The 23,989-nt window shown below is 43.7% G+C and overlaps 1 protein-coding gene across 18 annotated transcripts in view; it reads left to right on the forward strand.

Annotated features, from left to right (window-relative positions):
* Positions 1-23,989, forward strand: part of LOC102497941 (myomegalin) — a 251,520-nt gene that overhangs the window by 207,627 nt on the left and 19,904 nt on the right. For 8 of the 18 annotated variants that reach the window (XM_014583296.2, XM_014583302.2, XM_014583307.2 and 5 more), the window contains 12 exons: positions 3,236-3,462; positions 5,278-5,713; positions 6,940-7,132; positions 8,035-8,154; positions 9,282-9,810; positions 11,301-11,536; positions 12,788-12,839; positions 14,218-14,438; positions 15,080-15,232; positions 17,203-17,388; positions 21,613-21,864; positions 23,587-23,718. In XM_014583296.2, the coding sequence (XP_014438782.1) occupies positions 3,236-3,462; positions 5,278-5,713; positions 6,940-7,132; positions 8,035-8,154; positions 9,282-9,810; positions 11,301-11,536; positions 12,788-12,839; positions 14,218-14,438; positions 15,080-15,232; positions 17,203-17,388; positions 21,613-21,864; positions 23,587-23,718 (2,737 nt within the window). The remainder of the gene's footprint in view (positions 1-3,235; positions 3,463-5,277; positions 5,714-6,939; positions 7,133-8,034; positions 8,155-9,281; positions 9,811-11,300; positions 11,537-12,787; positions 12,840-14,217; positions 14,439-15,079; positions 15,233-17,202; positions 17,389-21,612; positions 21,865-23,586; positions 23,719-23,989) is intronic. The other 10 variants (XM_014583309.2, XM_027767382.1, XM_014583300.2 and 7 more) reach the window with 6 other exon arrangements.

Below are 23,989 nucleotides of genomic sequence, written 5' to 3' on the forward strand. Positions count from 1 at the left end.
TCAAAAAAAAAAAAAAAAAAAAAAAAAAAAAAAATAGACCTAGCAAGTTCTTATTACCACCATATGTATGTAAGTCTTGGGGAGCGGGGGTTGTTTATGGGTAATAGAAATATTTGCCTTTCATAGATAATAAAATCTAATGAGAAGGCAAGATCCAGTCACTTTTTGTGCCTTTATATTTAAATGGCATTGAAATTGAAATTTTAGAGTTAAACATATAGAGTCTCCTGCTGCCCAAAGTAAGCCCTCTTTGAAATAGAAATATGAAAACCCAGTTTAGCCTGGTAAAAATAAAATCTTTAGGTTATGGTTCATTTTTTTTTTTTCATTTTAAAGTGGGAAATGAGACCAAATGGACCTTAAAGTCCTTCTGGTGTTAACTTTCATGGCTCATAAATTTTCCTTTTAATGGAAAAATAGGTATATTGAAAATAACTGAACAAGATAATGTATATCCAGAACGGTACTTTAAAAATATGCAGACTTCACTAAAGTTATTTTTAGGCAGAAGGAACCTGTAAAGTTTAGAAAAGAATATTTAATAAAGCTGGTGGCAATGTTCATTTTAGTTAAGTTAGCTGGAAAGAGTTTATATATTAAGATAACATCATAGGGCCAGCCTTGTGGCACAGTGGTTAAGGGAGTTGGATCCTACATGGCCTACCATGGTTCAGCTCATACCCCAGTGGGTTGGGAACGCATGGAGGGCATGCGTGTATGTGTGCCCCAAATCCTGATGGGATGGAGAAATGGAGGAAAAGGAGTTTCAGTGTGACCATGCCTTGAGAGGGTGGGATGCTTTCTCCCTCTTTCTTCCCCCACCTTTGATGACTGCATGTGCCCTCCGGCAATATAAAAAAAGTAACATCACATAGTTTAAATGAAGTAAACTTTCAGAATTGGTTTTGTCAGGTCCTCCTTTCTTTCTTTATTTTTTTTCTTTATTTGTCACAAATACTTGGTGGTACATGTAAGATGGCCACCAGCCTGACTGCCTGGCGGCAGAGTCTGAGAGACCTGTAAGCTGCCACATTTCAGATGCACAAACCCCAGTGGGGTTGGATGCTCAGGACTTGAACAGCTATGTCTTCAGCTCTCTTTCTTCTTTGACATAGGTGCATGTTCTTCACAACCTCAGCTGCCGTGTTGTCGTGCCATTCCATAATCACACTGTGAATTAACCCCACCACAACCTGTGGCCCGTGACTATGCTTTGTTAACGAGGAATAGCAAGAATCAGTGGCTTTGTACCAACCTAAGCCATCTGTCAGTCATTGACTCTCATATAAACTGTCTGGACTCCGCTCTGTTCAATATACTGGCAACTTGAATGAAGGCATAAAGCATATAGTTAATTCTACAAATCATCTCTAATCACATGGCCACTACATGATTTATGGAGATGCACGTAAAATAATTTGATGACTTTGATAACTGAGATGTGATTCTATATAATGAATAGAATTCTATAGCCAAAATGAATGCATAAGTGATAAATACTAATCACAATATTTATAGATATAAAATAACATGACTCAAAGATAACCGTGAGGCAAGGGTGGGAAATTGGGAGAGCAAAATTGATCTGAAGTTAAGTAAAACCTCCAGATGCCACTGAGAAGAAAAAGAAGCCAGTATAACATTGAGATGTAATAAAATCCATGTTGAACAAACAGGCAGGAAATTATTGTATTAATTAGTCACATACTAAGTAGATTATCACACTCTGGTTGTGATTTCTACACCTTTCATTTTTATTATTATTATTTTTTTTTGGTTTGGTTTGGTTTTTACCATAGGGCATGTGTACTCCCTGAGACAGAGAGGATACAGTGAGAGGGAAATCACCCCCAGGGGGACAGCCATACAGCAGTCTCTCCTCTGTTTTCCTGAGGTTTGGGGCAGGCACACATGCACACCTAGCACGAGTTTCAAGGTGCTGGGTCCAGGACTCCAACCATAGTCAGCCATGTGGGAGTCCAGTGCCTTAACCACTACACTACCTGCTGGCCCCTGATTTCTATACCTTTTTAAAGCATAGGAAAAACTGAAGATGAACCCAAAATAAACCTTAAGAAAGGCTAAAAGTTAAGCAATTCTCATGTGAGTAAAAAACCATAAGCTCTGCTTTTATTGAAACGTTGATGAGTAACTTCAAGAGTATTCTCAAGGAAAAAAAGGTGCCAGGAAATCGTTTCTCCCTTGTTTTCTTCTTGCATGCTTAGATGAGTAGTTTGTCGGGCAGCATCAGCAGGAGGGTAGTAACTAATAAGTGAGAGATTGCTGCTAGGCAGGAGGTTTCACCTCAGCATCTCAGTAGCTGTTGGGTGTGAGTCTCCTGCTGCCTGCATAGCTAAACTCACTTTGTTCCACCTGTAGCTGCATTATTCTAATTCCGTGATGGAGACCGCTCACAGGTTCCTGAATACTCTCTCTCTCTCTCTCTCATCCTCTTTGGAGTTTGAGCTACAGGCAAGGCCATAGGCAGGTTTTGAGCCTGGAATCTTGAGCTGGGAATCTTTGCAGTCAAAGGCTCAAATATTGTGAAGCTGATGAAGCTTCCTGACTTGTGAGAAGACTCACAGGAGCTCTGTCTCCCCACCAAAAAAAAAAAAAAAAAAAAAAAAAATCACAGAACCCAGTCCTGTTTAAACCTCATTGGTTTGCATTGTATTTATTTACTTGTTTGAGAGAGATTTCTGTTACAGGGTGTGTGTGCTCACTGGGGAGACAGAGAAAGAGAGAAAGAAAACAAGAAATCACCCCCAGGGGGCAGAGCCATGCCGTAATCCTTTCTCCGTTTTCCTTGTGGGATGTTGGACATGCACGCACATGTGCCTGGCACAAGTTTTAAGCTGCCAGGTCTGGGGCTTGAACCGCAGTCAACTACATGGGAATCCAGCAATGTAACCATTATACTATCTGCTGGTCCCTGTTTGCATTTATTTTTAATTTATTATGTTCTGTGCTTTTTTTCTTTTTTTCTTCACTTGTCTCTGAATTCTTGTTTTTTTTTTTTTTTCCTCATTTCAGCAATTTTCCCATCTCACTTGGTGTATCCTCCCCATCCAAATCAATCTCCAGGGTCCTTATGGCTGAGGAAGTCCTTGGTGGAAAGTTTATCTTAGGTCTGCCTTTTTGTTGTGATTCCCACTAAAGGATGTGATTTTGATCTCATGTTTCTTCTGGATCCTCTTTAATGACCTAACTTCTTTAAACCATCATTTTCTTTCAGCTCATCAAGGTGGCTTTGGAGAAGAGCCTGGCAACTGTGGAGACCCAGAACACCTCTCTTCCTGTTGCAGAAGAAGGGAACAGTAACAGGTGTCTTCAGGAGGAAATTCTCCACCTGAGGGCTGAGATTCACCAGCATTTAGAGGAGAAGAGAAAAGCTGAGGGGGAGCTGAAGGAGCTAAAGGCTCAAATTGAGGAAGCAGGATTCTCCTCAGTGTCTCACATCAGGTAGGACTTCCTCCCCAGAGAAGGGGAGCCTGCTGTTCAAGAGGTACATAACTGGGGACTCACTTTGCTGTTATCAAGGCCTTCATGATATCATGGGACTACTTGGTTGGTATCTCAGGCTCCATGCATCAATGTTTCTATAAATTCTTTAGAGAAGACTTACTAATATTAAACAATGGTAATCACTTTGCATTGTTTAAGTAAATATGATCTTAATTCAGTGTAATAATTCCCGTTATTACTGCCAATTTACCCATTAGATATGTGACAGCCATGGGTAGAAACATCTTAACTGTATGAGTGACAACTGCCCTTTTGAATTGACTGGGATGTGTAAATAATCCCCCACTATCACAGATGTTTCACTGCTGCATACAGAACCAGAATAGTCCTTGAGGGAGGAGGATTTATCCAGGGTCCCTCGATCTCCACTTGACTCTCTTGTATCATGGAATAGCAATTTTAATAATCTTTGCTGCCTTTATTGACTTGACAAAAACAACAAATACCTGAGTCATCGGCTAGGTTGGCCACCAATGTTTTTTTTTAACTTTTAAAAATATTTTTATTTGCTATTATTACTTTTTAATTTGACAAGAGTAGGAAAGAGAGAGAGAGAGAGCGTGCAAACCACCAGGTTTGAGACTTGAACTGTGGTCGGCCATGTAGGAGTCAAGCAACCTTATCCACCATGCCACCTGCCAGCCCCATGCCACTCTGTTTTTATTGCTTTTTGTTTTAGCTTTTATTTTCTATGTTGCTTTATAATTTCTTATTTACATTTAATTATTGTACATCTTTGTAGGGCACAACCTGGATTTTCAAAACATGCATGCAGTATGTGATCATAATATCAAGATTTATTACTGTACTCATCATTTTCAACGAAGAACACCACATTTAAGATTAAACTGGACAATGTCTTTTTTTTTTCTAAATTGTATTATGCCACTTTACAATCCACTTGCCCTGTCTACCATGTTCCTGTATCTGTTAAAACTTTTTTCCCCCTGATCTCTTGTCTCTCTCATACTCCATCCCCTATGCAATCTTTGGAGTCTACAATTGTTCTCTCTACTTTTGTGTCTTCAATAGTTCAGTTCCTGCCATAGAGTGTCACAGTCAGGATATATCGAGTGAGGACCAGTATAGTTGTCTTTTATAGTCTTTCTTCTTTCACTTAGCATTACATCTCCTAGATGCGTAAATTTTGTTGTTGTTGTTGTTAAAAGATGCTTAGAGGTAACAAATAAAGCTAAAAATCAAAACAAAGAATAAGGAAAAAAAGATGCTTGGTGCAGGGATTGGGGGTCAACCCATGGTGTAGTGGTTAAGGTCTTTTGATCCCACATAGCCAACTGTGTGGTTTGAATCCTAGACTCAGCAGCTTGAAAAACATGCAGGACATGTGTGCATGCATGCCCAAAATCCCAAAAGGAGAGAGGAAAAGGAATTGTGACATGTGTGACACGACTGTTCTCTGGTGGGGGGGTGGTGGTGTTTTTTCCTTCCCCACTTCCTACCTTTTCTGGTGAGCAGAAATTCTGGTGATTTTTTTAGCTCTGAAAAAAAATAATTATTTTTAAATGCCTGGGGAACATGCTTATACTGTAGAGCTAATCCATTTATTCATTAACCTTCAAGGGACTTAACCACCAGGGCCTATTGATCATCAGTAAAATAAAGGAGTTGTCACATATCTCTGAGGCCACTTTATGCTCTGAGGTGTCTGAGTCTATCACAGACTGAGACATGGTATGAGTGACTATTGGGAACTGTGGTTATGACCTGAGCCCTGATTATATGTTTCTACAGGAATACCATGCTGAGCCTTTGCCTTGAAAACGCAGAGCTGAAAGAACAGATGGGAGAAGCGATGTCTGACGGATGGGAGATCGAGGAAGACAAGGAGAAGGGCGAGGTGATTGTGGAGACTGTGGTAGCCAAAGGGAGTCTGAATGGGAATAGCCTTCAGGCTGAGTTCAGAAAGCTTCAGGGAAAACTGAAGAATGCCCACAATATCATCAACCTCCTCAAAGAACAGCTGGTGCTGAACAGCAAGGAGGGGAATAGTAAACTTACTCCAGAACTTCTTGTGCACCTGAGCAGAGAGATCGACAGAATGAACAGAGAATTAGTGTGTTCTCCTGGGAAGCCCCAGTGCAAAGAGGAGGAGGATGTGACCAAGAGGCCCTCTCCCAGACCACAGAGCCTCAACCTTGGGACTGTCCTCATGGAGGGTGCCCACCAAGTAAGTGTAGACCTAGAGAAGGGCTGGAGATGCCAGTTTTTACCTTGAACAGCTCTGCCTTGTGGGCTAGGGGGTATAAGGGGAGATCTTTTTATACCATGAGCAGTATAATATTGATAATATCCCTGGGCCAGCAGGTGGCGTCATGGTTAAAGCACTGGATCCCACACGGCTGACTCCATGATTCAAGTCCCAGACCTGGCAGCTTGAAAAACATGCAGGGTGCATGGGCTTGTGTGCCCCAAATCCTGAGAGGAGAGTAGGGGAGAGAGGATTGCAGTAGGGCCATCTGCCCTGAGGGATGATTTCTCACTTTCCCTCTCCCCACTGTGCCCAGCAAGTACACAGACTCTAAGGGAAAAATAAAACAAAGCTACACACACACACACACACACACACACACACACACACACATTTTGTCATAAAAGTCATAATGTATTTTTCTGTTTTTCTATGTAAAATGTATCAATACTTTGACAACTATATTTATATATCTCCATCACCCCCACTCTTCCTACACACACACACACACACATTCAACCTTTCAGAAGGCTTTTTACAGCATTATCTCAAATACTCCTTGAGTATTTTAAAGATAACACACTAGACATTGGCATTGGGCAGTCAACCTAATTTCTGCCCTTGAAGTATTCAATATGGTGGGGAAAGATGGCACAAAAGCAGATCATTTCATACTTCAGTAGGGTGTGGTAACTGCTATTATGCAGAGATGCATCAGATTTTGAGACAGCCCAGATGAAAGGTGTATAATAATATCTCTTCCTTATCACTGCCATTTTCATCACAGCTTATCACAGGTGTCTATTCCTGGGCCTCAGAGGGGTTATTGGGATCCTCCTTAAGGGAAGGAGCTTTGCTGAGGATTCAGTAAAATGAAAAATGCGGAGGATTCTGGGAGGAGCCCGTGGACAGGAATGCAGAGAGAGATGAGTGGAGGTTTCCACCGCTTCTTTTTTCAGCCACTGAGCCAGCACTTACTGAGAGTGCCTGTCAAGCTTGACTGGCTCTGTGCTATGTGCTGTAGATACAGAGATGAATAAAACATTGTCCCAGCTCTCCAGAAGCTCTGTCTGGGAAGCAAGTAACTGCATGAGAAATGCTATGACAGACACACAAAGTCCGCAGGGTTCAGAGAGGGAAGTGGCTGTCACGGTGTGGGGGATGACCTCAGACTGTCCTGATGCCTGTATTGCCCCCTTTCACAGCACGATAACCAGTCCCAGACTTGTGACCCAGGGCCTCCATCAGAATTTGGCCTTCCAGGGTCCACCAAGCACCTGCGCTCCCAACTGGCACAATGCAGACAACGCTATCAAGATCTCCAGGAAAAGCTGCTGCTATCAGAAGCCACCATCGTTGCCCAGGCTAATCAGCTGGAGAAGTACAAGGTCATATTTAGTAAGTCTTCCAAGTTCCCCATCACCAAAGTACCCTTCTTCTTCCTGAGGAGTATATGTATTTTTTTGCATACTTTTAGTTTCTTCCTTCATCCCCAAACAGATTTAATCCTAGTGACAGTCCTAGAATTGTGAAACTGATGATTTGATTTCAGTTTGCAGAAGGCAGAGAAGAATGAAGGAATAAAGCAAGGTTTTAAGTTTGCAGTTAGAGAGTAGGTAGGAAACGAGCCACCGTCTCGATTTGATTTCTGACATAGTCAATTAGCTGCCTTACCTCTCTTGGCCTGTGCTTGTTGTTTCTCTTCTGCTACTTTGTACCACAGCAGATTCTTCAAAATATGTCAGCAGTGCAGGTCTGGAACTGGGATTGTCTATGGAATTTCCTGCAGTAATGGATATGATCTATGTCACATTGGCTATTGAGAACATGAAACGTGGCTAGTGTCACTTAAAATGTTTAAGTTTTATTTCATTTCATTTAATATTATATAAAATAGTCACATGTAGCTAGTTAACCATCTTACTGGACAGTACAGGTTTAGTTGTTTTGTAGCCCTAAATTAGTTCAACTCTATTCAGACATTCTGAGCTCTTGTGGGTAAAGCTAGCTCCACGGGACTTCCAGAGATGATAGTATGCAACTGCCGATTTACAGATGTCTAGTCCCAACTGAGCCAAGGTAATCTGAAGGTGAGATGGTCAGTGGCAAACACAGAGTCATCACAGTGGAGGAAAGTTCTGCTGCCTAGAACAGGTGACCTCTTCTCCCGCATGATCCAAAAGAAGCATCTGTCCCACCCTGGATCTGACCACCCTACCCCTAAAAGCCAGGATCTGTGCCATTGAGGTTGGAGGTTGGGGAATTCCGATACTCTGGACAACCTGATGTTTCTTTCCTAGCAGGTGAATCATTGGTAAAGCAGGACAGCAAGCAGGTCCAGGTGGACCTTCAGGACCTGGGCTATGAGACTTGTGGCCGGAGTGAGAATGAGGCTGAGCGGGAGGAGATCACCAGTCCTGGTAAGAGCAGAAGGCGTAAGACACATCTCCTTTCTTTTGAGTTAGTCGTCACGTGGTGCTGCTGGCTAGTCCCATACCCGGCAGGTAGTAATGGGGAGAGGTGTGACGACTAATGGGGATGCAGGGCCAGAGGACTGGAAGCTCAGAGGAGAACTCTTGACCAAAATTAGACTGAGTGTGAGGGTTAGTTTCAAACTTAAAGCATGACTTTCTACAGTTAGTTTTCAAATAGAAAATATTAGTTAGAAATAATAATAAAAAGTTCTGTCCAACTGATTGTTCTAGAAAAAACAAACAAACAAACAACTAAGGCCTGCTTCTTAAGGAAGAGACCAAATGAGCTTTTGGGGAAATGTAAGCCATAAGTTAAAAACAAACAAACAAACAGAAAACACTGTTTCGCATTATAAAGTGATTGTAACCATAGGGTCACCTGCCATATTGAAACCGAGAAGAGAAAAACACTCATGATCTCTCACCCTTGAGGCAGTATATGGTGGTAGCTGAAAGCAGTGACCCTGGGACTAGTCTGATTAGTTCAAACCCCAGCCTGTGAGCTTCTCTGTGTCTGAATTTCTTCCTCTGTTAAGTTAGTAAAGGAGCTACTTATTTCATTGGGTGCTAATGTCAATTAAATGAGTAAATTTTTCTTTTCCCCATTTTTGCCATAGGATGTGTGTGCTCACCAGAGTGAGACAGAGGAAAGTGACAAATTACCCCGCAGAGGGGATGTCCATGCCACAATCCCTTCTCTTCCATCCTCATTTTGGGACTTTGGACATGCACACACATGCACCTGGCATGATTCTCAAGCTGCTGGGTCCAGGACTCAAACCACAAAGGTGGCCACGAGTTACCTAAACCTCAGTACCACCTGCTGGCCCCACAATGAGTAAATTCTTTTTATTTTTCTTTCTTTCTTTTTTTTTTTTTTTTAGAGAGAGGTACATGTGCTCACCAGAGACAGAGACAGACAGAAAGGGAGAAATCACACCTCCCCCGCCCCCCAGGGGAGATGGCCATGCCACAATCCCTTCTCCTCTATTGTCCTCTTGGAATTTTGGGCACGTACACACATGCGCCCGGTGCAAGTTCATATTCAGGAGGATGCCTTTGCTGTTTTTCAGAGTGTGAAGAACATGACAGCCTCAAGGAAACAGTCCTGATGGAGGAACTGAGTTCTCAGGAGGGGCGCCTAGGCTCAGCACGGACCAGCCCTCATGGAAAGGAGCCCCTGGAGAGCCAATCAGGAAAGCATGGAGAATTCCAGACGTATGGGAAGTCGGAAGACATTTCTATCCTGAGAAAGGATATCAAAGATCTGAAGGCCCAGCTACAGAATGCTAATAAGATCATTCAAAACCTCAAGAGCCGGGTCCGGTCCCTCTCAGTTACAAGTGATTATTCATCCAGTCTGGAGAGACCTCGAAAACTGAGGGCTGTCGGCACCCTTGAGGGGTCTTTCCCTCACAGTGTCACTGACGAGGATGAGGGCTGGCTGTCTGATGGCACTGGAGCTTTCTACCCGCCAGGGCTTCAGGCCAAAAGGGATCTGGAAAGTCTCATTCAGAGAGTATCCCAACTGGAGGCTCAGCTTCCAAAAACTGGACTAGAAGGGAAGCTGGCCGAGGAGCTGAGATCAGCCTCATGGCCTGGGTAAGGAGGGCACTGTTGGAGCCTTTACTTGTCTGTTGATGCCTACATTTATACTTTGAGTAGGATGGCCCAGGCAGTGGGAAGGAAAAACATACCAGGGGAATGAGAAGGATACTTACTTAGATGGTTGATAAAGATCTAAGAAAAAGATGGATAGGCAGCCAGTAGCACTGGATGGTGGCCTAGTATCTGGGGGATTTTGACACTTCCTCCTAGGAGTGTATTAGACAAGTGATAGTATATATGGTGTAGTATAGTAGTAAGAGTGGAGGCAAACTGCCTGAGATTAAATCCTAGCTCTGGCACTTACTAGCTGTACAGCCTCTTTAACCTTTCTGGTATATTTCCTTTAAGAGAATAAGAATACCCATCTCAAAGTGTGGTTATTAGGTTTAAGTGAATTAATTTAAGTGCTCAGAATAGTGCCTAACATGATTTAAGCTCTCAGTGCTATTTGCCTTGATTATTATTGCTATTGATACTTTGTGTTGAAAAACACTGAGTAGAAATCCATCTTGGCATCTGCCCTCCTTACTTAGTGCTAAGTAACAAACCACCTCAAAACTTATCATCTTCGAATGGTAACTTATTATTTCTTATTGTTCTCTGGGTTGACTGGGTTCAGCTGGGTGTCTCTCACATAGGGGGTCTTTCCTGTGGTTACCATCAGGTGCTAGCCAGAACTGGAGTCATCTGAAAGACCTGACTGGGTGGGACATCACTTCTTTATCCACAAGTCTGATGACATGGTTCTCCTTGGCTTCTGTATTTCTTCACGTAGCTTCTTGTCCTTGGGGGCCTCTTCTCCTGGCTTGAACTTTTCGTAGTATAGTGATCTTTGGGTAGTTTAACTGCTATATGGTGGCTGGCTTGCAAAAGGCAAGAAGTGAGAGTTGCCCGAATAATTAAGGGCTACTCCTGGGCCTGACACAGTGTCATTTTTACTATATTATCTTGGTCAAAGTAATCGCAAAACCAAATCATATTTTAGGAAGTAGGGAATAGCTTCTACCTGGTGGTGTAAGATTGGCAAAACCACATTGCAGAAGAGTAGATGGGATGGAAGGTTGTGTAATGGCCATCTTTACAGTTCACAATAGTCTGAACATAGCATGGAAGAAATCCAGGCATCGGGTAGTGTTGAAATAGAAGACCTGGAAGGTCCTGTCTAGACTTAGGATAAAGTGATTCTAAGTATTGAATAACTCCTCAGAGTCTACACCATATTGGTGCTGAATGGGATGTAAATGGCACTTTTTATCTTCATAGAAGTTATTCTTGTGGACATATGACTAACATTAATGAAACAAGTAAAGAACACTTTCTGATACAGTAATTTCTCAGAACAGGTTTTACTCTTAAATACGCCCTATTCTTAAATGTCAGAATTCAGCTTAGGGGAGCACCTTAGAGATGTTCTCAAAGAAGCCCCCATAACTGATCAATCACTCTTTTCCATACCTACTCTCTCCTCTTCTCTCCTGCACTAGGAAATATGATTCTCTGATTCAGGATCAGGCCCGGGAACTATCTTATCTACGGCAAAAAATACGAGAAGGGAGAGGTATTTGCTATCTTCTCACACAACATGCAAAAGATACAGTAAAATCTTTTGAGGATCTCCTAAGGAGCAACGACATTGACTACTACCTGGGGCAGAGCTTCCGGGAGCAACTTGCCCAGGGAAGCCAGTTAACGGAGAGGCTTACCAGCAAACTCAGCACTAGTAAGTTGGCCACATGGCTTTGGAGTACCTTCTGTCACTCCCATTACCCTAGACCCAGGTGGCCACTACAGGTACACTGTGGCTTTTTAACCCAAGGTTCTGTCTCCAGTTCATCTCCTGGGGGACATTATCGGGTATGGAGTGGCTAGTGGTGAGCACTGAGAGGAACACACTGGGTTGGGGATATCATTGCTGCAACTAGAAACTTCAGGACGCAGGGAATGTGGTCTTTAGGGCAGGAGGCAGCACCCGTCTGATACTAATGAGGAGAGAGATAAGATTAAAGGCCCTTGTTATAGTGAAAAGAATCCTGAACTAAAAATTGCAAGACCAAGGTCTAGCCTGGTTGCTGCCATCAAAGTACATTGGGCAGGGGCCAGCAGGTGGCATAGTGGTTAAAGTTCTGGATTCCCACATGGTCGACCACGGTTCATGACTCAGACCTGGCAGCTTGAAAATCATGCTGGGTGTGTGTGCCCAAAATCCCGGGAGGAAAAGGAAACAGAAAGGACTGTGGCATGGCCGTTGCCCCTGGGAAGTGATTTCTCACTTTCCCTCTCTTTGAACCTCTGTCTCTTTCCTCTCCAGCGAGTACATACATCCTATGACAAAAACCTAGAAAAAAAAGTACTTTCGGAAAATGACTTATGCTTTCGATATTCTGTTTCCTTATTTATTGCACAGTACGGTGCATGCATGCATTTAATGTGTGGCTAAAGCATCATGCTCCTTTGAACATGGTTTAGGCCCTGGCTATTGTAGGTCAAGGGATATGTTGGTTATTATTATAGCCCACTACTACTTATTTTTTCTGAAGAGTGTCTGAGGGAGCAGCAGGCTCAGACTGGACATCCAACAGCTCATCTCCTGGTGGGGGATGGGAGAGCAGATAGAGCTGTTTGTCATCTCAGAGATGAAGGCTGAGCTGAAACACACAGCCATGTGTCTTGAGAGTCAGTCTGTAGTGGGACACTGAATTTGGAGTGTTTCATGGGTAATGAGACAAAAGACATTTTAATTTTTGGCCCCAATTCAGAGCAAAAGAAGTCACAATATCAGGGAAGGTTGGTCTGCTAAGCTTAGGTGAGCCTGCCAGTTTACTTCCCCAAGACATGACCTAAAGCTTCCCAGAATGATTATCTTGGATGCAGATATAAAGTAATCAGTGTGTCCAATATACCCCTGTGTGTGTCATCTGTGAAGTGGGACTTGTTTCATTTCTTACTCTCTCTTTCTGAATTTGGTTTGCAGAGGATCATAAAAGTGAGAAAGATCAAACTGGACTTGAGCCCCTGGCCCTCAGGTAATTCATAATAGAATCCGATAAAGGATCAGGATCAAGGTCTAAGGGTGGCCATGACTTCACAACTTAGGGAGGGGAAAAGGAAAATTTGGAATATAATTAATTTTTTCAGTCATTCAACATCTTACTGTTGTTTTTAACCACAGTCTTTATTTTCTTTTGATGTAATTCCACTGGCTCATTAATTCTCCAGGCTTAGTAATCTAAAAACAATCTGACCTTAAAAGTGAACAACTAGGTTTCAAGGATCTTCTGTTCCCCCAGGGGTCTTCTGTGCCTTTCTCTGTGTATTTAATGGCTAGGATGGACTTTTTGTAATGTTGGCCTGCTCCGACTTGGGTTGATAGCTAGTTATAGTCACCCAGTTTTCTTGCGGGGGCAAGGGTGTGATTATATGGTAGTACCTAGTCAAAGAGCCTAGATGGGACAGATCCCTGGGAGATTACAGGGCTTCAAGAACCATTTTCAAAGAGTCCCTCCCCCTCCCCCCAGGAGCCTTCAAAAAATTCATGGAAACGCATTATTTTGAAAAGGCTGTATGTTAATTTCAAAACTTTCTGACACCAAAATAAACTCATACTTTAATTCCATTTCCATGAAAAATTTTTAAGTATCCTCATAATGCTCAATAAAATATAGGCTCAGAGTCAGTTGTAGCCACTAATTTGAGCTCTTTGTATCATGTGCTTCACAGAATATCTGTGCTAAAGGACAAGTGTTTTGTTTTCGTTTTCTGTTTTCATGTCAAATCCGTCATAGTTACTATATGTGATCTGTACTTCAATTAACTGGATGATTCCACTATTATACTCTTGAATGTTGGGACAATGTTTTGTTTCTTTCAATTTTTGTATTTGTTTTAGACCTGGTAGCAGTTCTTAGACTGCAAGTGTTCTAGGGACCATACTTTAAGAAGCAATGCCTGGCCCACAGGTGGTATGGTGGTTAAGAACACTGGGCTTCCACATGGCTGACCATGGTTCGAGTCCCAGACCTGGCAGCTTGCTTTTTCACATTACCTTTCTCTTTCTCTCTACCTCTCTGTCAAATTAAAATAAATAAATAAAGTTCAATAAAATAATTCTAAAAAAGAAGAAGAAGAAGAAGAAGAAGAAGAAGCAGCAGCAGCAGCAGCAATGCCTAAGAGAGCCAGCTGTGTTTCTGCTAGTCCTCAGCCTATTACATAGCCGGTGCATTGGGTAGCTGTTGTTTTTCCATCTGTAGCTCACCTATTCTCCATTTCTAATTAGAGATGAGTTATTTCAATTATTCTCCATAATCGATGGGTTCCCTCAATTTATGTAGCTTTTGCCATGAGCCTCAGCTAGCACTAAATGGTCTAAGTAACCTTGCTTTCGTTGTTCTCCTTTCCCACCAGGCTCAGCAGGGAGCTGCAGGAGAAGGAGAAAGTGATTGAAGTCCTGCAGGCCAAGCTGGATGCCCGGTCCCTCACGCCCCCCAGCAGCCATGCCTTGTCTGACTCCCACCGCTCTCCCAGCAGCACCTCCTTCCTGTCTGATGAGCTGGAAGCCTGCTCTGACATGGACATAGCCAGCGAGTACACACACTATGAGAAGAAAGCTTCACCTGGTCACTCAGGTAGCTTCTACTTTTTCTGAGTGATAAAGATGATTGGTGCCATCTTTATCTAGGCTGAAAGGAGACCTTGGGAACTAGGCCTTATAGCTCCACCTTGGTGTGTATCTGGCTGAACATGGCTCCAGGACCAAGTACCAAGAACAGGTGTCAGTGGGTCAGGATCTTTGCTGTGCTCCTGACTCTACAATTTACCGTGTTGCTCTGGCTTCCTTTGGCACGTACGTGTTGCTGGACCTGAGGCCACCCATAGCGGGGCAAGTGAGACAATCATGGCAGATGATAGACCTCCTTTCAGATGGAACATCTCATCTCTCCTGCAACGCTCTTTCTAGTTGCAGTTCCTAAGAAGTGTCCCTAAGTATCTGTGGGTATCCACGGATGTTGCCTATCTTGCCTGATGTTGTTAAAGTTCCATTTTTATGGTTTTAGGGCTCTGAACCCCACTGTCACCCCTAAGGTGGTTTGCCTCATTAAAGGAGCTATCTGCAAGCAAAAAAACCTGAACATGGCTAACAATGTTTATGCTTGGTTCTTTCCCTGAAAACAAGATTATAGGCCCGATACCGCAGGGTAAATATAAGGCCAGGATTCCAGTTCTCTGTAGAACACCAAACATTTTCTTTCATTCATGGGTTTTATAGATTCCATCCATCATTCAAGTCATTCTGCTGTATTGTCTTCTAAACCATCAGCAACCAGTGCTTCTCAGGGGGTTAAGGCCGAATCCAGCAGCAACCCCATCAGCTTGCCAACTCCCCAGAATCCCCCCAAGGAGGCCAGCAAGGCCTGTCCAGGTATGCACAAGCCAATGGGGCAGTAGCTTAATTTCCTCTCCCTCGGTGGCCGTTTCATTTTTCTTCAGGGATCAAGGTTTGGACTGTTAGGGGCTATATGCATTAAATCCTAGGGAAAATCAGGGACCAACCTCATTCACCAAGTCTGTCTGATGTTTGTTCAAAGTATTTTAGAAAATAAGTAATCTGCAACATGCTTTGATCTACATACCAGTTTCAACCAATATTTGGCTAATCATTTCTTAAAAACATTAATTTTTTTTTCTCCCATTTCACTTTGGGGAGCAAAGAGTCAAAATATTTCTCCCAGGATTGCAACAGCCAAAGAACAAGAATAAATTCATATCTACTGATCCTTTGTACATGTTACCCATCAAGTCTACATGATAATCCTCTGCAATTGGTGGTACTGCTTACTTCATAGCTGAGGAGGCTTCAGCTTCTGTTCATATTATGTTGCCATTCATGGATTTATGAATGAATTAGCAGTCCTTGACATGTACGTGGTGCCTACCCCGGGAGCAATGAGGAGTAGATGTCATCACATGCCTCAGTTTGGTTGCAGGGGTGCACTGTTCATTCACAGGTGTACACCAGTGGTGGCAGGGAAAGGGCAAAGCTTGTCCTCACCACCCACCTCCCACCGTACTGGATGGTTTCTGCGCTCTGGCCTTCAGAATGGGTGTTGGTGAGGTATGACTCCAGCAGAGGTGCTCTCAGAAAGCCCAGGACTGTCTCAAGTTGTTCTCTTCTCTCCTGAAGCCAATTCAACTGAATTTTCAATGAAAGGGACTGTCCCAACTCTTCCTGAGCTGGGAACGTTTCTAGGCCACAGTGGGCAGCAGCTGAGCCAGATCCTGGGTAAAAGCTATTTGCCCAGAGCTATAGACATCTGTGTAAATGCTTTAAGTCCAAATGGAGCAGAAGATCAAGGGTTTTAAAACCAGAATGCCTCCCCAGAGGATGCCTAAGCTGTGTCACGTGGCAGTCTGGGTGTCTTTGCAGTGCTGCTCTAATATGGTGTTAGCTCCAGGGGCAAAGGATGCACCGTAAACTGTAACTCTTATCTTCAACATCAGACATTCTCTCAGGTTAGTTATGGTTTCTGCGCCCTCCACTGGCTACCTGCCCTAAAACTGCTTCTAGGAAAGAAGAAACAGATTCAAACATTGGCACTTCTTAGGATTCCTAAAGACTTGCTTGTAGATGGGCTGCATAAAAATCACCTGCAAAATTCTTTTCAAGTGCAAATTTTTAGGCTCTTCTCACAGAGTTTATAATTTTGTAGGTCCCCAGTAAGGCCTAAAGTAACTTCATGTGGTACAAGTTTTTGGAAAGTGGCTTGAATGCCAGACAGATTTGCAAGCCATCATGTCTAAGTCACTCCACCAAGCCCCCTATTTTTCATTTGGCAAATGAACATCTTGATTTGGGATTTGGAAGTCTGATTCCATCAGAATCCTGAATTGCATGTATTCATAATACACATTCCCCCACAGTCCTTGTTCATTCCTGTCCTCTGAAGATGGGCCTGATGTTTTCAGAAAAGGAGTTCTAGGTATAGAGATTGTCTTGTCCCAGGGGCAAGGACTGGTACAAGCTGGGACAGTACTGCAGGACCCTTGAGAGCATTCAGGTACAGCTCTTCTGACCTGTCCACATCCAGGATTGCTGGAGTGGAGCTCAGTAATGCCACCTTGCCTCTGTAGCCAATTGCTTTCATATTCCATATGCATGCAGAGTAGCCTGGGCAGTGGAGAAGGAGGTAAGGGTAAGCAGGCGAACCTCTCTGGTAACAGTGATTAGCCTAGGCCGTCTCAGCTTACACCAAATTAAGTGATAACCATTCTCCAGAAGAAATCTGGTCAGGGTACACTCTCTGGTTACACTGTCTCAATCTTTTAGCCATTCTTTTCTCTCATTTTTTCTCTAATGATGTGTCTCCTTTCTCTCTAACTTTCTGTTTCTAGGCTTTCATTTTAACTCCATACCCAAGCTGGTTAGCCTCCCCCAGGCACCACTGCCCTCAGCTCCATCCAGCTTCCTGCCTTTCAGCCCCCCCGGCCCTCCCCTCCTTGGCTGCTGTGAGACACCGGTGGTCTCCCTGGCTGAGGCTCAACAGGAGCTGCAGATGCTGCAGAAGCAGTTGGGAGAAAGTGAGCACTTACTGCTGCATTTGTGTGCTTGCAAACGGCAGCCCCACACTGTGTTGCTCTGCATGGCTTTGAGTTGATGGCAGAGTTTAAGAAAACTGCATAGGGGTATGCATTGCAAGAGGAAGACTGAGGGAAAGCTCTGCTTGCTGTTTTTTGGAAATGCATTTGCTGTTATCTTTTTGCTGTGTGTATCTCATCAGTTCATAGGTGTGTATGTTCAGGAGCCTCCGGATCTAGTGCTTATACACTGTTTGGTAGTGCTGGATGTCACTGAATGTTCTCAGTCTCTGGCAGACTGGAAAAATGCCTCTTGGCAGTGGGTGGGAGAGATCCTACCTAGGATGAAGTGGCCACAAAAATGATGACCACATTGAATGGGCTACTTTGTGGGGCTGTATATCTTCCTGTTGTAAAATTATCTGAATCAAGTTCAGTTTCTGATATTATTAGATGGGGACAGAAAGAGTGGTGGTTGGGGGCCGGCAGATAGAAAGTGGTTATATTGCTGGACTCCCATACAACCAACTGCAATTTGATTCGCAGACCCATTGTCTTGAAAATCATGTGCCTGGTGTGCATGCATGCCCAAGATCCTGGAAGGAGAAGAGAGGAGAAGGGATTGTGGTGTGTCCATCCTCCGGGGCAGGGGAGGGGGCGGTGATTCCTCACTTTCCCTCTCACTGTCTCTCTCTCTCTTTCTCTCTGGTAAGTACATGCACCCTAAGGCAAAAATTTCTAGAAAGAGATAGAAAGGAAGAAAGAAAAGGGTGGTGGCAGAGGCATTCAGAGACCCCTTTTCCTATTACACAAGGTTCCTCTTTGCCTCAGGACAGGTAATACATGAGAAGCTAAAGCTATAGGCACAGGCTGTGATGTGTTTGGCTTCTGTCTTCTGACTCCCAAAGATAATTCATCTTATGAAGGAACTTCGAAAGATTTGAGAGAAAATGGAATTAAAGCACGCATTTATTTTAGTGCAAAAAAGATTTAAAATGCTTGCATAGTTTTTAATAATACACATTTCCCCTGAACTTTTTTTTAATTATTTTTATTTTTATTTTTTTGCTATAAGGCGCGTGTGCTCACCAAAAAGACAGAGTGAGACAGAGAGACAGAAAGTGAGAAATCACCCCCCAGGGGGGATGGCTATGCCACAATCTCTTCTCCTCCATTCTCCTCTCAGGATCTTGGCCATGCATGTACACACACCAGGCGTGAGTTTAAGCCACTGGGTCTGGGACTCAAACCACGGTCGACTACATGGGAGTCCAGCAACATAGCCATTATGCTAACTGTTGGTCCCTCCCCTGAACTATTTTAAGGCCCCTTGTTTGTAGTACCGTAATTCATAGACTGTGTATAGTAGTGAGGTCTAAAAGGTCGACTCTTCTGCTCATCAGCTTTATACAGGTACGGCCATCTAGAACTTCCCTAGCAACGTAAAACCAGTCTCCCTTAAACCTCACAAAGCTCCTGTGTGATAGAGCCGGAACACTGAACTAAGGCTCAGGGAAGTGAAGTTCCTTGTTCAAGGTCACTAATAAGTGGAAGAGATGGGCTTGACTCCTACCTTCTGTTCAAGTTTCCATGATACCTTTTCTACTGAGAATAGTTTTGTTATTATCCTGCTCAGAGTGTGAGGCTGAGCTCAGCTCAGCAAACTCTGGAGACCCAGGGCAAGTCTTTTCTCTCTCTTTAGGGACGAATGAAACTGACCTAAATCTTTTTACTTTAGTGCTTTCTGACTTAAAACTTGTTACTTTAGTGGTACTAAAATCAACAATTGATGGGTAACAAATTTGTCCTAGGCCAAAATGACCAGAGTATTTTCTAGCTTCCATTTCTCTCCTTTATCTTTCCGTATTTGTCAATTTGTTTTTGTCCAAAAAGGATGGAAGGAGAGGACTTTGCATGAAAAAGGGTCTGCTGTGGGTTGAATTAGAATCCCAGCTAGTCTGAGTCTCTTGACCAGAGTTTAGTTCTCAGCTGTGGTGAGAAAGATTTAGTTCTTCCTGTTTCCACCCAGAGGCATAGCCGTCTACAAGGGACCATCACTTATCAGCACTCATTGTCTGCTTTGACCGATTTTTCATATGGACAGTGTTGTATGGTGACTTCTCAGGTCCCTGCAAAGCTAAAATCTCCTTGTGAAAGAGTCTGTATGATATTTTTATTGTTTAAGGCAGGTGTTCTGTATTGTGAGGCCAGAGAGACTGGAACATGGTAATAATGATCATCGATACTGATACACTTGGAATCTCCTGTAACCTCGATTAAAAAGTATGCACTCTGTCCGTAAACACTGATTTCCCTCTTTGCCTTATGTGGTGGTAGATTTGGAGGAAGTATGAAAGAGGTAGAAATAATAGCTGTATTCAATTTCTACTAAAATTTTGTACTTAAAAATTTCATCTCCTTCTTTAACTTCAGTAACCTTAATGAATTTCTATTAGTAGTATTTTGCAGATGGTAAAGGAGAGACCCATGTAAATGCCTCTCCAACTTTCCTGCCTATTAGACTCACCTGAAGTGATTTTTTTTTTTTTGAGAGGTTTTCACTATAGGGCATGTGCGCTCATCAGACAGAGAGAGATATAGAGACAGAAAGTGAGAAATCACCCCCCAGGGGGGATGGTCACGCCACAGTCCCTTCTCCTCCATTCTCCTCTCGGGATCTTGGGCACGCACGTACACGCACCCAGAGTGAGTTTTAAGCCACCGGGTCCAGGACGCGAACCGTGGTCGACTACGTGGGAGTCCAGCGACATAGCCATTATGCTAACTGCTGGTTCCCACCTGAAGTGATTTTTTTAAACCATCCCATGCTCAGGATGTGTCCCAAGCCAATTAAGAGAAAATTTCTGGGGGATGGATATATATACTTAATATTTTCTCAAGTGATTCCAGTATACAGTCAACTTGGATAACCAGTTACAAATGTCAATATAAATTGGCAAGTGGCAATTGTATTAACCTCTCCAACATATTTGGTTTGGTTGGAGGAAATAATGACCTCACTCCTATAGCTACCTTTCTATTCTGCTACATAGTTGATAATCCCTGGAAAAAAAGTAGTCTTTTTGCTAAGTTATGGCTCTGCCTATCTCTTCTCTCCTCTTCCATGCTGCATTTTATTTTACACAGAAGCATAAATGAGTGGGTCTCAAGGGAAAGGCCTATGATTTTATAGGATTTATTAAAGCACCAGCCTATGAAATGAAAGGTCTTACCTCCTTGGAATAGTGTTCAATGATTCTTTGGACAGGAATGATGACATTTTTCAGTTCCCTGAGTCATACAGAATAGGATCCAAAAATGACTTGCCTTACATAAAATGTTTTCCAGCCTCAGCAAAGAGTTCCTCAGTCTGGGATAGCCCATAGTCTGGTGGTTGAGGTGGCTGGATCCCACATGACTGGCCAAGCAATTTGAGTCCCAGACTTGACAGCTTGAGAAACACACAGGGCATGTGTGCATGCAAGAAGAGAAATGGAAGAAAAAGGATTGCAGCATGATGACCATCCTCCATGGGGAGTGTTCTTACTTTTCCTCTCTCTGTCTCTCTCCAGCAAGTGCATACCCTCTCTGCCAAATTAAGAATAAATAAATAAAATGGCTTTCTCAGTCTGGAGGAATTGGAGCCACCATATATAGCTAGATTTCATGCCCCCTTTCTCCTTTAAAATCTCAAAGGAAAAAATGGAAAGATTGGTTAGCTTCTGGGAAAGACAGGTCCTCATAAGCAGACAAGCATTCCTATTCAGAGGTACATTTAATCCTATTGGGTCATTTGGGAAAGCCAAGGCACACTTTTGCATAGAAGAACATAGAAAAACATGTCAGGACTTTCCCGATGACGTGTTATATTCTTGTCCTCTAATCTTGAGAGTGAATCCTACTTCTGGATCCCTGAACTCTATCATGAGGAATTATATTAGCAGCCAGGAAGGATTGGGACCACTGGGCTTTCCCTTGTATACACTATTGACTTTCAGATACTTTATTTATCTTCTATCTTTTGGTATCTCATGCTAGGAAATGCAAAGGATGAAAGTTACAACCTCTAGGTTGTGAGTCTTCATCTAATCTGTATTCTGTAGTGGACAGGGACCTCTGACATCCTGTGTCTCATTTTAATCTCCATTCTTAGCAATCACATGCTTTCTTGTCCAGCCTTCTCTCTGACACCTTGTTTGTTTCTCACTCATGTTTCTTTCTGCCTAGGTGTCAGCTCCATCCCTCCTGCTTCCACAGCCTCATTGCCAAGCAACCAGTTGGATGCCAACTCTTCCCACTACCTCAACCCTCCACAGCCCCAATCTCCTCTGGGGTGTGCCATCGAACTGGGCAGAATCCTGGAGCCTGGGTACCTGGGAAGTAGTGGCCAATGGGATATGATGAGACCTCAGAAAGGAAGTGTATCAGGGGAACTATCCACAGGATCCTCCATGTACCAGCTTAACTCCAAACCCACAGGTAAAACACAAAGTCAAAGGTGTCAGCCTCTGAAATAAAATCTCACTCAGAGCCTACTCCTTCCCTGCATGGGCAGGGCTTTCGTGTTCTCCTCTAGTAGCTCACTCACAGAATGGATGTAAAATAGGAGGGGTGAATCAATGGCCAGTTCTCTCTAAGAACATCCCTTCATTCTCCCTGCCCAGGGCCTCAGTGTTCTGCAGGGACTCTCCTCTTCACCTCTCTCATTCACGTGTCTCTCCCTGGGCTCCAATGTCTTTGTAGCCCAGTGTCTTAGAGCCTGCCAGAAACAAACATTGAGGGGACTTCGTTCCTTCAGTCCATGTTGTTGCAAAAGGGACTCAGCTCCCTGACCCCACATGTGTTTTGTGCACAAAATCCAGTCACTCCTAGAGGTAAGGTGTTACTGAGCACATGAATGCTTAGACACAGTTCAGTTCCAAAAGTGAGACAACTAATTTTCATTTAAAAAACTGAGCCAAGAGAAAAATGATATATTTGATGTAGTCTGTCATTAGCATCCCTCCTACTTCTCTTTTCTGCATCTTTTTTCTTTTTTTTTTTGGAGAGATTTTTGCTATAGGGCATGTGCGCTCGCCAGACAGAGACAGAGAGACAGAAAGCGAGAAATCACCCCCCCAGGGGGGGATGGTCACACCGCAATCCCTTCTCCTCCGTTCTCCTCTCAGGATCTTGGGCACGCATGCACACGCGCCCGGCATGAGTTTTTTAAGCCACTGGGTCCGGGACACGAACCGCGGTCAACTACATGGGAGTTCAGCGACATAGCCATTACGCTAACATTACATTCCCTCTACATGTGTTGTGTTCCTTTCGTCTTGCGAATCCTTTCTTTCTTCTTGCTAATCCTCCAGGCAATGCTTTCTTCCTACCATATTAAAAGTGACTTGAGAGGGAACCAGCAGTTAGCGCAATGGCTATGTCGCTGGACTCCCACATAGTCGACCGCGGTTCGCGTCCCAGACCCGGTGGCTTAAAACTCACGCCGGGCACATGTGCGTGTGTGCCCAAGATCCCGAGAGGAGAATGGAGGAGAAGGGATTGCGGTGTGACCATCCTCCCTGGGGGGTGATTTCTCGTTTTCTGTCTCTATGTCTCTCTCTCTCTGTCTGGTGAGCGCACGCGCCCTATAGCGAAAATCTCTCCAAAAAAAAAAAAAAAAAAACCAGTGACTTGAGAGAAGTATTCAGTATCAGTCACTAACCTCATAGTGTGAGTTTGAAGTCATGTACTTTTACCTCAGACCTCTCTCTAAGGGTGGGAAGGGCTTTGTCCCTTGCTAATGAATGCTTACTCAAATAGCACTAAGACAAAAGGTCTTATAAAGAAACGGAGAGTGAGGGCTTATCTTTGATTCTTAGTCATACCCAGGACTTTCCAGACACCAGGCGGGCTCTGTCCAGAACCTTCACTTATTTTTCTAGACTACATGGAACTCCTTTTCACTACTAGGCTCCTGTGTGGGAGGAGGCCCTTGGAGTTTCTTCAGCAAGGGGCCATCCTGTATTTGAAAGCCCATTGAGTCCTTAAACAGTTACCTGTGTCCCCTGAGTGCATAGTGAGAGGAGGATGCAACTGGCAGAAGGGTGGTGAGTTAGGGGATCCTGCTGAGAGACTGACCAAGCTCCACACCTCAGCCTCACAAGTAACCAGGATTCTCTATCTTCCACCTCTCTCTCTGTCTCGGTGGGATGGCTGCAGGGGCCGACCTGCTGGAAGAGCATCTTGGAGAAATCCGGAACCTGCGCCAGCGGCTGGAGGAGTCCATCTGCATCAACGACCGCCTCCGGGAGCAGCTGGAACACCGGCTCAGCTCCACTGCCCGCGCAAGTGGTAGGACAGGCCCAGGTCTTCCTGTTTCTGGTCACATTTTAGGAGCTTCTAAAGGGAGAGACCTTGGGTAGAGTTTGTGGTTTTGAAAGCACTTTGGTATGCTTTACTTTCACTTGCTCCTTACAAGAGTCCAGCGAAGGAGGTGGTTAGTGTTACTGTCTCTCTGTGTGTATCTGAGCTTAGAGTCACTTTCCTTCAGGCAGAACTGGTTCTGGGCTTCAGATTGCCTAATTTCTCATCCATCCTTAACCTGCCTATTTACTTCCTGCTG

This window comes from Tupaia chinensis, unplaced genomic scaffold (assembly GCF_000334495.1).
Source record: "Tupaia chinensis unplaced genomic scaffold, TupChi_1.0 Scaffold144247_1, whole genome shotgun sequence".
Taxonomy (NCBI): Eukaryota; Metazoa; Chordata; class Mammalia; order Scandentia; family Tupaiidae; genus Tupaia; species Tupaia belangeri.